General features: G+C 40.0%; 1 protein-coding gene across 1 annotated transcript; it reads left to right on the top strand.

The window, feature by feature from the left end:
* The first annotated feature begins 6,026 nt into the window (after window positions 1-6,026).
* Window positions 6,027-11,157, top strand: LOC128509034 (uncharacterized). The gene is made up of 6 exons (XM_053480550.1): window positions 6,027-6,074; window positions 8,298-8,360; window positions 9,623-9,907; window positions 10,013-10,306; window positions 10,566-10,705; window positions 10,827-11,157. The coding sequence occupies exons 2-6, from the start codon at window positions 8,300-8,302 to the stop codon at window positions 11,106-11,108; spliced, it is 1,062 nt and encodes a 353-aa protein (XP_053336525.1). The 5' UTR covers window positions 6,027-6,074; window positions 8,298-8,299; the 3' UTR covers window positions 11,109-11,157.
* The last annotated feature ends 2,459 nt before the right edge of the window (window positions 11,158-13,616 follow it).

Here is a 13,616-nt window from a genome sequence, read left to right on the forward strand (position 1 = left end):
GGCCTTCACCGCTCGTCATGTTACTGAGTGCACTAGTCCTCATTACTACGGAATTAAGACTATGTGGATTAAAAGAGATTCAAATATGGATCTGATGTTGTTTTCTCAGAAATCAGGTGGTTGTGTGTGTGTGTTGGGGGGGGGGGGGGCTCACCTAGAGACTAAACTGAAAGTCACAAACACATTAGAACAGTAAGTTATACAGAAGTTATTAGTAACAGAAGATATATTCTGTAAAGGTAAAGATGTTATAAATGTTCCTCTGTTTCAGAAAGGTCATGTTATAGTTCTGCATCAAACAATGAAATCCACTAAGGAGATTGCTGAAACTAATCAAATTTGGATAAGAAATGTAAAACTCATTATTAAAAAGGATAGAGGTGACCATCATCTTCAAGGAAAATTGTGGAAAAACATCCTGAATTATCATAACTGGAGATCATTTAAATAACAGCTGAGTAGCCTTAAGACTAATTAAGACCAAAACATTGAGACTAAATGGAAAAAGTCTTCAGTTTGTTAGGGATCATAAAGACTGGACTTTGGAGTGATGGAGAAAGGTCATGTGACCTGATGAGTCCAGACTGAGCCTATTCCAGAGTGATGGGCGTGTCAGGGTGAGAAGGGAAGGACATTTCAGTAATGAAAATATTACAATGCAGCTAAGGACATATTATAATAAACAGAATGAGTAGCTCACCATTATATCTTCTGGTCCGAATCATTAGTTCTTTAAGACTCAAAGGTAATGACTCATTCCTGTTTCCTGTATATAACCTACGGGGGTTTTGCGATGATTTGTGCATGCGCGCCCAATGAAAATGAACGAATCACTCTCAGAGATACTCGTTCATCTGAGTCACGTTAAAGACTCGTTCATGAACAACCCATCACTAATGTGCACTGAGTAATCTTCTTATTGCCCAGTCTACATTATTCTCCTGATTATTAACAATTTCCCTAAAACACATTATTATTGCACATTATTCCATCAGTGCATCATCGTACCTCCTGTACTGTAATGTGTATCTCTGAACCTTTCCTCTTCACTTATTGTAACTCAACACTGAACCTATTAAACTGACACATCCACCATAATCTAAATGTCAATGATTTAAACTAAACTCACTCCTTCTTATGTGTGTGTGTGTGTGTGTGTGTGTTTGATTTACATATCTGTTCCTACATGAGAAGTAAGTTCTACACACTCACTGCAGACTGTCACTGTGCACACACACACTCCTCACTCTTACTGCTCACACTTACTGCACATCATTATGATCTGTTTAAACTATGAATCTAACACCAACGTGTACTGCTACAGTATTCTTCCTGAGATTTATTTCTCTGATTTATTTATTTAGTTATAGATAGTTTAGTTTAGTTCTGGTCTGCCACAGCAGTGTATATACTGTATAGCCATAGCAGCCACGTCACCTGTGTGTCTGTGGTGCTCCCTCTAAAGCTCTTTACACCACTTAGACCATGTCAATGTCCATCCAGTTCACCCTCTGTTTTAATGACATGCACATGAAACTCACACATAGAGCTGAAGTTCAAGGACCCTAGATAGATCTACTTGACGTGCTGGATGTGTGTTGTCAGTTGAACATATCATATATACACAATAACAATTTTTTTTTTACCAAACTATCATTTATATATATATATAATAATTCATGAAGCATTGAAAGACTGCAGTACTAAATATGCCATTACGCAGTACTTGAAGTGGCCAGCATTGGTGCTAAAAGCCACCTTCCACTTCTTTCCTTCACATAGACACACCACATTTTAGTCATTCTTCAGGTTGGGTTTAGTGAAAATTATGACCTCATAATTGTTTAAGAGCTGCAGGGACAAATGGAAGGAAATAATGGCACCTGGCTGTGATTTAAAGGCTACTCTCTTTTTTCTCAACAAAGCAGAAGCTAGCAGGTATTCCTCCATGACCTTTGTTTCTTGGTAGGGAGTGTAGCTTCCAGCAGGAATTGGACGGCACAGTGGTGGTGATGGGGGAGACCACTGGCCTTGGGCTTGCTGAATACACTTTGATATTCCCTGGAAAAAAAACTTTGTTGTGTTGAGGCCACATTGAGTCCAAGGGGACAGAGAGAGGTAGCTAAAGGTAGCCCAGGACCACTGTGAACTTGGTAGTGATGGTGGTAGTGATGAAGAGGGATTGGTTCAGTGCAACAGGTGACTGACTCTGATCTGTCGTTTATGGGTCATCCTACTTCTACAGCTGATTCTTTCAACGGGTGTTGCAGTGACTGTACACTGTAAACCCTAATGCTCAAAGTAACTAAACATATTGAGTTCTGTTAACTTAAATAATTACAATTAGTTCACATTAATAGACCTTGATAATTATTTAGAACCTTTTGATATTTATGAGTTTGTAGTAATGACACTTTTCAAGTTAGCTGAACAACTTTGATATTTTAAGGATCTTTAAGTCGCCTGCCATGTGAAAGGCCCGGGTTCGATTCCCAAAAAGTGGATGAAGTGTCTGTCCCAAGCCCAGATAAAATGGGAGGGTTGTGTCAGGAAGGGCATCTGGTGTAAAACCTGTGCCAAGCTTGTGTACGGACCGGATGGTCCACTGTGAGAACCCATTGCCGGGAGCAGCTGAAAGACCAACAACAATTAATTTGATTTGCAACAACTAAAAAAAAGATATTTGCTATTAAATAGTATGAGTTAGGCTACACTTTAATGCAAATAAAGAACGATTAATATGAATGAGTACAACAAACTCAGAAACTGATTCTATTTACTTAAAACTGGAAACATCATTACTTATTCGGGTTTACATTGTAATGGTGGCTGGAACAAGGAGGCCTTAAGTTAAATTTCTAGCTATGCTGGAGTTGATCAGTGCTGAAACAGAAGATACATTTCCAGAGTAAGCCATCTGAACTGGCAAAAACTGGGGGAGCATTTCACTGCATATCGTACTGTGTATGACTGTGTATGTGACAAATAATATTTGAATTTGAGAATGGGAGTTGCATGGGATCATTGGTCTGGATTTTTGCAACTGGACTGTGAGTTACTGTTGTAGGCAAATGGAAATTCTGATCAGTGAGTTGAGAGTTGCCTGATCATCATGGCATGGCAGTGAGTAACTCGGCATAGAGCCCTCAGTGATATGCTGCCTCTAGGTCTGATTCCAGCTGTTCAGTTTATTCCACTACCTCAATTACAAATACATTTATTGAGTACCTCATGCTTTGAAATGAGCACATGTGTGTTTTTTCAAATAAAGAGAGAGAGAGAAAGAGAGAGAGAAAAATATGTTAAAGCATTCTCATGTTTCTCTCTATTGCCCTTTGGTTTACATGCTACATGAAGAAGAACCTGTGTTTACATCAGTCTCACTTCAGTCAGACCATCTCACCAGTTAAGAGAAAGGATTTTTTTTTTTACCTGGTTAAAGGTTGTTTACTCTGCTGCGCACACCTGATCTCCTTTTCTGCCTCTGTGAACTTTCAGATTCAGATCTTTGTAAGTTTCCACCATATAAAGGAGCTATTGGAGTTTACTGTCCAGCAGTAAGAGAAGCAGTAAAAAGCAGTAGTTTAAAAGTGTTACTTTAAACAGTCACTGTGATGGGTTCATTGTCTTCTCATAGATCCATCATTGTCATCATCATCATCATCATCATTATCACACAGTCCGTATCATTTTCTAATGATGGGAAACTCGTGGGAACCTCGAGCCCCCTCTGTTGTCACTGCTCTTGATGTAATCCTGGCTTTTAAACAGTGGTTTTGCGTTATATTGTTATCTCTACATATCTCCAAGGTGAGCAATCCATTGCAAGACTATGCATTGACACCTCGCTACAACAATTCCAGAGCGGCACTGCCTTTAGCTTTGAGTATGGCTCACATTAATAATGGAATCAACAACCTTTTGGAACATCATAATGTTTATTTGTGTCCACAGCTGCATTACTTTTTAAAGGGGTCATACGGTCCTACATGCACTTTTTCAAGCTGTTTGGACTGAAATGTGTGTTAGGAGAGTGTGTACACAACCACTCCACAATGATAAAGAGCCGCCCAGTGGTTTTCTTTTCATTTATTACAATAACATGCCCCTTCTGAAATCAGGCCAATCTCAAATGGCGCTCCTTCTATAGTTGATTGACACTGGTGTTTTAGCAAAGACCCGCCTCGAGTGAGAAGAAGCTGTCGGCCATTGTTGTTTTGACGCTGGAGCAAAATGTGGCCTAAGTGAGTGTTGTGTACAGTTGTTGGGTGTAATAGCGAACACAGCAGTTGTCATTCACTACCAACATCTGAGCCGCTGAGGACGCAGTGGCTGAATTTAGTTTTTAAAGTTAACGTCCCCGCCGATCTACCTAAATGCGTTCATGTTTGCGATAATCATTTTTCACCAGACTGCTTTATAAACGCGGGTCAATATAAAGCAGGTTTTACTAGGAAGCTGCTCCTAAAAAATGGATCTGTACTAACGCTTCGTGTTCCTGCTTCATCTTCACCAGGCTCGGTGAGTGTGATTTATTTTACTATGACTCTTTGCAGATCTATGGAAGTATAATAGTGCCAAAATTCCTCAAAGCAAAATAGCAGGTTGAATTACATGAACTGAAAAAAACGTGTTGCAATAAATATGTTTGAATTTTTCTGCATTGCAATTTGATCTGAATTGAAAAAAATCCTCAGAGCATTTACAATGTTTGAAATTTTTGCCACTGCAATTTATTGTGGTTGTATATTTCAAGTAAAAATGTAATCCAAGCATTTAAAATTCAATGCAAAAATATTAAAGTTACTAAATTGCAGTTCAAAAATATTTTCAAGTGTTAAAAATACAATCTTCATTATTTTTCAATCTTACAAATTCAGGTCGACAAAATTCAAGTAATAAAATTCAAGTCGCTAAAATTCAGGTCTTTACATCCGGGATATCACAGGAAGAGCAGTGGAGAGCCGATTGCTGCTGTCCGTGCCGCAGTGTACTTTAAAGTGTGCTTCCTGCTCCCTGTGTAGTCTACTTCTCACAAACTACTTACCGATCGGAACACAGCCCTCTTAACTAACAGGCCGGGTTGCCAGTTGCACAATAAACGGTGTAATGTGTTAAAATTACCCCTCTGCCGTAAACACTATATTCAAAGCAAAGCCGGCGCTGTTTCATTCACACGCGCGAGCGATGGGTTTCCCGCCCCTGAGCTCGGTGATGTTACAGTCACATTCAGTAACCAGAGGGGATTCATTTCCTCAGCAGCAGCAACAACATACCGCTTTTAATCAGACTGACATTAAACCGTACTATCCACACTTTACGTTTTTCTTAATTACAAAGTTTTTGTGTTTACCTTTATTTATAAGCAATATAAATTTAACAAAGTCTAAACAACATGTATGTTGTTTCTGCTGCTGAGGAAATTAATCCCCTCTGGTTACTGAATGTGACTGTAACATCACCGAGCTCAGGGGCGGGAAACCCATCGCTCGCGCGTGTGAATGAATATGCGCAATGATAAATATACAGAACCTGAGCCCATTCATATTTACAGAATCTCACTCCAAGTTTTTCTGAAAATTTGTGTGTTTATAAAGGGGGCGGGGTTTAGTCTTCTTGAATTCTATTCATAGTCATAACTGTTAAATAATTCTTATAGTCAGTTAATATATCATCAACACTTATTTCAACTATTCATTATTTTAATATAAATTTCAATGACGTTTCTACATTTCCGTTGGTGTTGTGGGGGGCAGTGGGGGTTATAAAATGACGTCAGCGGGTTCTTCTACTGTAAAGTGTAACGCGTTACTTTTAGAAACGAAAGCGAAAGAAACATAAAAGCAGAAGAGGAAGAGGAAGAGGCCGGGACAGACGGACAGACGGACGGGTTAAAGTGACGGAGGTGGACACGGTAAGTCACAGACATTACTGACCCAAAGACTCCAGAATAACATCCGCGGAAATGATCTTATAATCCGTGTGGGATCTGTGTGTGTGTGTGTGTGTGTGTGTGTGTAGAACAGCAGGGAAAGGCGGCAGGTCTAAAGAACAAACCGGACAAATCCGGCAAGGTTATCGAGATATTGGAATAAATATAGTTAACAGCTTAAAGAGAAATCTCATCACCACAGCCACATGAGAATACAGAGGAACACACACACACACACACACACACACACACACACACACACACATACACACTACCTGTTTTTACTGCTGCTAACACTACATGTCTCTGTTGAGTAATTTTATTCCTTTAGCACATATATAAAAAAAAAACATCAAAAGTGCTTCACAAGAAGAATAATCACATAAACTCTTACCTAATTATAATAAGCATTAAAACAAACTTCTGTAAGACCCCAACATGTGAACAAGTTCCATTGCGAGAGCTCTTCGTAAGTGCAATTCGATTGTAATTCCAACAAACATTGTTTATGTACTGGGATACTGACACACTTGACTATACACAGTATAAAACTAACACATTTCATCATCTTGTCTTGTTCTTTAGAATCGTGCACATGGTTAAACGATTTATGTTAAAATAAACGAGTGATGTCTGCCATCGTTTCAGCTCGCTCCATTCTCTCAGTTATTCTCACTTTTGTCCGCATAATTATTGCTACAGCGGACATATGAGCTAACTTCTGCAACTGAATATGCTTGAATGTGTGTTTGTATCTTCAAAACTCAAATATGTAGTGGACTAAATGTAAAATGTAAAACAAAATGAAAACTGCTACTTAAAAATTTATTAGTCAATTAAGTCTTTAGCTGCTTTTTAAAAGGATCCACAGTGTCCACTGATCTCATGTCCAGTGGAGTAAACTGATTAATTTATAATATATTTAATTTTCTCCCTTTTTTATCTGTTTCTGCATGGTCCAGGTTTCCTCTCTCCCCTGATATACTATCTTTTTCCCACGGCTCCTGCATGAATATAAATAGTAATACATTATTTTGTGTATGTTTAAACTCAATGCAGGTATTGTAATTTTCTCTGTCCAGTGTGTTAATAATAATTTTATTTATTTAGAATTTTAGGGCCCTTATAATTCTAGAATGACATATGATGTATAATTTTCATCCATAAAAATGATACTTAATTGTAGAAATGGCCTCGTCCCTAATGTATCTGTCTGTCAGACTTTTTTAGTCTTAAGCCTGGAGGAGTAACAGCTAGTAAGCCCTGATTTGAAGACCAAAGGTGTCCAGTTGCAGTAGATCTTTAATATAGACAGAAGCTTTTCCATGCATAGCTCTAAAACCACCTGAAGTTTATCCAGATGGGTTTTTCTAATGTAATTTGTAAGATAATTACATGAATCTTTTTAAACTGCCTGTTCACGCACCGAAAGGTGAGGTCCAACACACTCAGAGGAAAATGCTATCCTCCTTACATGAGCTCACATGATTGGCTATCATCACGACTGATCGTAACTGCCACCCATCCCTCTCCTCCAATAGAGCTCAGGCCAGTCAGCATGCTTAGGCTCCCTGAGTCGTGGTCTCCAGGTAGAGTAAGCTCGTAACGTGATTAAATAAACTAATTTATAATCTCTCATTTAATTTTAGACAGAATAGATCTCAGCCTAGCAATGGTGATTAAGTAAATCAGATTGAACCAAGCAACTTACAGTACAAGCTGCTCAAATTTTAAAGACCAGCCCATACAAACACCTAAATTACAGAGAATTGGTTTATCATAAAATGAAAAAAAACCTAGACTCACCTTCAGGACAGCACTGATTTGGGCAGAAATAAGAACTTCAGTGTCATCATAATTCAGCAGTAGAAATATAAACCTGCCATCCAGTTTGGTATTACAATAAAAAAGTTTGTAATTTAATGAAACTTGGAGGAAATCTATAATCTATATTTAGCTATCATCTGCAGAGAGATGGTAAGATATGTCTTTATACTCATTTATTATCTGCCCAAAAGGAAGCATGAACAGAACAAATTAAATCAGAAATGAAAACAGAACCTTGAGGGACACCACATGATTAGTTCAGTTGACGAAACATGATTCTTTAATGCTTCTGCCAGAAATGTAGGATGCAAACCTCTCCAGAGCTGATGCACAGATACCAACTCACTGTTTCAGTTTCTTATGCAAGATACAGTGATCCACTGTATTAAAATCAGCACTAATGTCTTATAACATTAACACTGAGCAGTCACAAATAACAGTGTTACTAAGAGAGAGTCTTGTGTATCTGTCTCACTGACTTTGTCTCTGCTTTATTCTCCACCTGTGCAGTGCTGATGGTGGTGTTGTGTCTCCTCAGACATGCAGTCCTGCAGCGTCCATCACTGTGTCCTGTTTTTACTCACACTCACACTCACCACTGGTAAGTCTCACTTCACTCTACACTATACACACTCTCACTACACAATCTCACTGCACACTCTACACTCTCACTGCACTCTCACTGCACACTCACTGCACACTCACTGGACACTGTACACTCCCACCGTACACTCCCACTGTACACACTCCCACTGCACACTCTACACTCTCAATACACACTCAGTGCACACTCACTGCACACTCCCACTGTACACACTCACTGCACACACTTACTGCACACACTCACTGCACACACTCAGTGTACACTCCCACTGTACACACTCAGTGTACACACTCAGTGCACACTCCCACTGCACACTCCCACTGTACACTCCCACTGTACACTCCCACTGCACACTCCCTGTGCACACTCACTGTGCACTCTCCCACTGCACACTCAGTGCACACTCTACACTCTCACTGCACACTCCCACTGCACACTCCCACTGCACACTCCCTGTGCACACTCACTGTGCACACTCCCACTGCACACTCAGTGCACACTCAGTGCACACTCTACACTCTCACTGCACACTCCCACTGTACACTCTCACTGCACACACTCAGTGTACACTCCCACTGTACACACTCAGTGTACACACTCAGTGCACACTCCCACTGCACACTCCCACTGCACACTCCCACTGTACACTCTCACTGCACACTCCCACTGTACACTCTCACTGCACACTCCCACTGTACACTCTCACTGCACACACTCAGTGTACACTCCCACTGTACACACTCAGTGTACACACTCAGTGCACACTCCCACTGCACACTCCCACTGTACACTCCCACTGTACACTCCCACTGCACACACTCAGTGTACACTCCCACTGCACACTCTCACTGCGCACTCTACACTCTCACTGCACACTCAGTGCACACTTCCACTGCACACTCTACACTCACTACACACTATCACTGTACACTCTCACTGTACACTCACTGTACGCACACTTTACACACTCTCACTCTACACACTCCCACTGCACACACTCACTGCACACGCTCACTGCACACACTCACTGCACACACTCACTGCATACTCTTACTGTACACTCTCACTCTACACTCAGTGTACACTCTCACTCTACACTCTCACTGTACACTCTCACTGCACACTCTCACTGCACACTCTCACTGTACACTCTCACTGTACACTCTTACTGCACACTGCAAATCTAAAACAAGAGTTAAGATGGCATTAGCTTGTCTTTCTGATACAGTGTATAATATCTCTTTCATCTCCATTATTAGCTGTTCCAGCTGTAAAGGTGAAAGTTAACGACACTGCTGCTCTTCCCTGCAAACGGAGATGTTCCGGTTCAGTCAAATGGACCGTGTTCAAAAACCGAGACATTGCTCTGGCTCAGTGTGATCAGAAATCGTGCCGCTCAGTGGAGGGATATGGAATGTCTTATGATCAGTACCTAAAGGGAAACTTCTCCCTCAGCATTACTACAGCTGATTACAGTAAGAGGGGCTTATACACATGTGATTGTGATTCCAGAGACATCTGTGATGTCCATCTCAGCATTGAGAGTAAGTGTCTTCAGCTGTCCTACTGACCATCCAGTGCTGATCAATCATACTGTACGGTCTTTCATTTGATCCAAATACAAATAATTCAATGTTTTGACTCTTTAGCCATGGTTTCATTGCTTCATGAAAAGCCAGGTGAAGCCCTGGTGATGCATCTGGCCATATCGGAGCAGGTGGAGGTGATTTTTAACCCCATAGAAACAACTGGTCGGTACAGTGGACAGATCTGTACAGTGGATGGAGACACACTGCAGTGTAAAGCCGAATACACACGCAGAGCATCACTGCGTCACTCAACTCTAACACTGGTAGATGCAAACCTCTCTGACAGTGGAGTTTACATCATCCGTGACATGAAGAATAATGAGGCCATTCATATGTACACCATCACTGTGGAAGGTACCGTACCGGAGTGAGCGTTAAGAGAAACATCTGGATTGCCGGTTAAAACTGATCTACCAAAATAGATTAAATAAATCTTTAAATCTAATGTGAATCACTGAAATCATACAATGTACAAATCTGCTGCATCCCTTTCCTGAAACCAAAGAGCTACAGTAGGCCTGGTTAAAATGCATGACAAGTGTGTAGATAACACACATTAACTGTACGTATATATGGGTGTGTGTGTGTGTGTGTGTGTGTGTGTATTTTGTAGAGGACAATAAATGTCCACAAAGACAGGAGTATATGACAGTGTGGATGAAGACTGTTGCGGTACTTGTGGTACTCGTGCTTTTGCTTCTGGGAGCAGTTCTGTATCAATGGAGAGGAAAGAAACAACATCAGAGGAAACACGTGAGTAACAGAGACTAAACTTTACGCTGTTTGACTTGGAGTTGGTGGTAGGTTTTATGCAATGCATATGTCATTGTTTTTGTAATTTGTGTGACTGTGTGTGTGTTAATGCACATTACAGAAAGATAAAGCTGAAAAGGGGGTGACGTGGCTTTGGAGCAGCCAGGGAGCAGAGCAGGAGCTTATACACGGCAGGAGCGGGTCTGACCGTTTGCACAGCACTGAGAACCCATGTAAGAGATCGTTCAGCGACACATCACTGGAACAATTAAGGAGGAAGTTTGAACAGGAAAATCTTAAACACAGACACGCAGGGGGGACAGGAAGAGGACATCACGCAAACACCAGCACTGAGGGGACGCAGGAGTCAACACACATGCCACTGCTATCTGAAGAGGAATGACATCTCTTATTCATACTACATATTCAGTTTACACACACACACACACACACACACACACACACACACACACATGAAAACATTCTACATGTTCATTTACAAGCCAGAAATAAACACCAAGAGGTGCAGGGGAGAAGAATATCACTACTTTGCTCTAGGTGAGATGTAAGTCTGCACTCTGCCACTTAGTGCCTTCAGAGCGTCTGCTGAATCCATTACAGACTGGGGACAAGACACTAAAGCAGTAAGGAGCATTCTGAGGACTCAAGTAGAGTATCTTCACTCAAGCCTTTGTCTGTTTTGCTTCCGTAAGTCTTTGACCATCATGTAAAGTATTTCACTTCACAGGCAGGTTAATAAAACCTAGTGCACATTTTCATTAAGCTTATGGGAACAATTTTTTCAACAATGTCACTACAAATATTATTTCTTAATATAAATCTATATTTCTTAAATAAAATCTATATTTCTGTTAAAATGTGACTTAAAAAAAACAATGTGCACAGTGGTGTAGTGGTGTCGCCTTGTATCTCTAGGGTCCGGGATTTGATTCCTCCTTGGGTCTCTGTGTAAATATAGTTTACATGTTCTCCCCTCGTGCTTGGTGGGTTTCCCCCGGCTTCTCCAGTTTCCTCACACAGTCCTAAGATATGCAGATTAGGCTAATTGGCGTTCTCAAGTTGTCTGTAGTGTGTGAACGCTTGTGCTGTGTGATGGATCCATCATGCATAGTGTCCACTGTACAAGTGTCTGGAGACAGTGTTATGATCTGGGGTTCATCAGTTACTCAGGTCTAGACTCAGTAACGACAGGAAGTCATGACATGAACACACTGAATGACCAGATTTGGAATTGTTCACACACACACACACACACATATATATATATATATATATATATATATATATAATTTTTTTTAAGTATTGTAATTATATTTTGTTTAACCACTTATTGCAGACACTGAACTATGCATAGAAATGGTATTAAATGAGGGAAATACATTTCATGAGGGATGTTTAAATACTGGTTTAATATATAAATGTGTAAATTATTTATAATAAATCCTCAGAATTTTATTATTTAGCGATATGTTCATGATAACTGAGTGATTCTAATGAGAACACCAACAGCATCTCATAGTGACATTAACCCTTAATGAGATTAGACTTTAAGATTTTATATACAGTACTTTTTTATGCACTTTTACATTTGTATGTTTGCTGCATGTGGATGACATTGGTATTCATTTTACATATCAGAAGTAATATAATAAATTTAGTAAATAAATAACTGATCTGAAGTGTCTTGTTTGTACTGCCATTATACTAAATAAAACATATTTTCTCTAATTTCAAATGTATAATACCTTAAGTTTTATGAGGCACATAAATAAAGTGGGTGGATGGAACGACCTATTAGACCGAGCACATTAATATAAATCCCTGATAATTCTGTTAGCATGGACTTCAACAGACATTCTGGCAAAAGAGAGAGAAAGAAAAATCACAGTTTAATGGTATTTCATATATGTTTTGTACAGACGGTATTGAGAATCTCTGTTTTCATCAATGGGTGGTTATTGGGGCAGAGGGTGTATTTTGTGGTTATTAGCAGTGGGGATTTGTCTGTGAAAAAACACACACATAACAGAATGAAAAAGAATGGAGACATGCATGGAGACAATGGAGACATGCAGAGCACACCGACCTGCTCTTCAGTAAGGTACGATCCATTCGGCTGTGGCCATGAGGTCGGCTGCTGCACCTGACTATACAGTGTGAAGTGTTTGGATTATTTCTCATTAAGGTCATTATCACAGAGAGAGAGAGAGAGAGAGAGAGAGCAGAGGGAGAACTTAATGAATGGAGGTGGTGCTGAGAGACAAACCAAATAACTCCCTGAGTGGAGTTTGACATTTGAACCCAGGGTTCAAACTAATGTATAAGGTTATCAATTTACTGTGCAGAAATAGCACATCCTAGTGACAGAAGAGAATATAAAGTGAGAATTCTGCCCAAACTCTATACACACAACCCATCACGACAATGTATCTGGAGAACCCTGTTAATGAATACATATGTAGAAGTAGAAACATGTCCACACGGTATCTAGGTCTGTGTACCTACAGTAATTAAGCTAAAAACAATTTCACTTACTCATTCCCCCACTCATCATCTATACCATTACCATACCTACAGTATACCATTATACTAAACTGTACTAATTAAACAGAAAAGGTGTAGTTCCTTAATGTGTAATTTTGGGTAAATATACAACAATTATTCCAGCCTGTAGGTTTTGCTATAGAATGCTAAAGAGCTTTTCCTTAAACTGCTCATCATGTTTAAATATATTTTATAAATATAATCTGATCTCTTGGTTTATTTATGGAGGTCACGTGTGTAAATAATTCCTCATGCTCCCAGAGCCACACTCTCACACTCTCAGTGAGTCCTGGCACACGTCCGTCCCATCAGGGGAGAAGAAACCCTCCATAGATGTGATACTCTG

This window comes from Clarias gariepinus, chromosome 21, assembly GCF_024256425.1.
Source record: "Clarias gariepinus isolate MV-2021 ecotype Netherlands chromosome 21, CGAR_prim_01v2, whole genome shotgun sequence".
NCBI lineage: Eukaryota > Metazoa > Chordata > Actinopteri > Siluriformes > Clariidae > Clarias > Clarias gariepinus.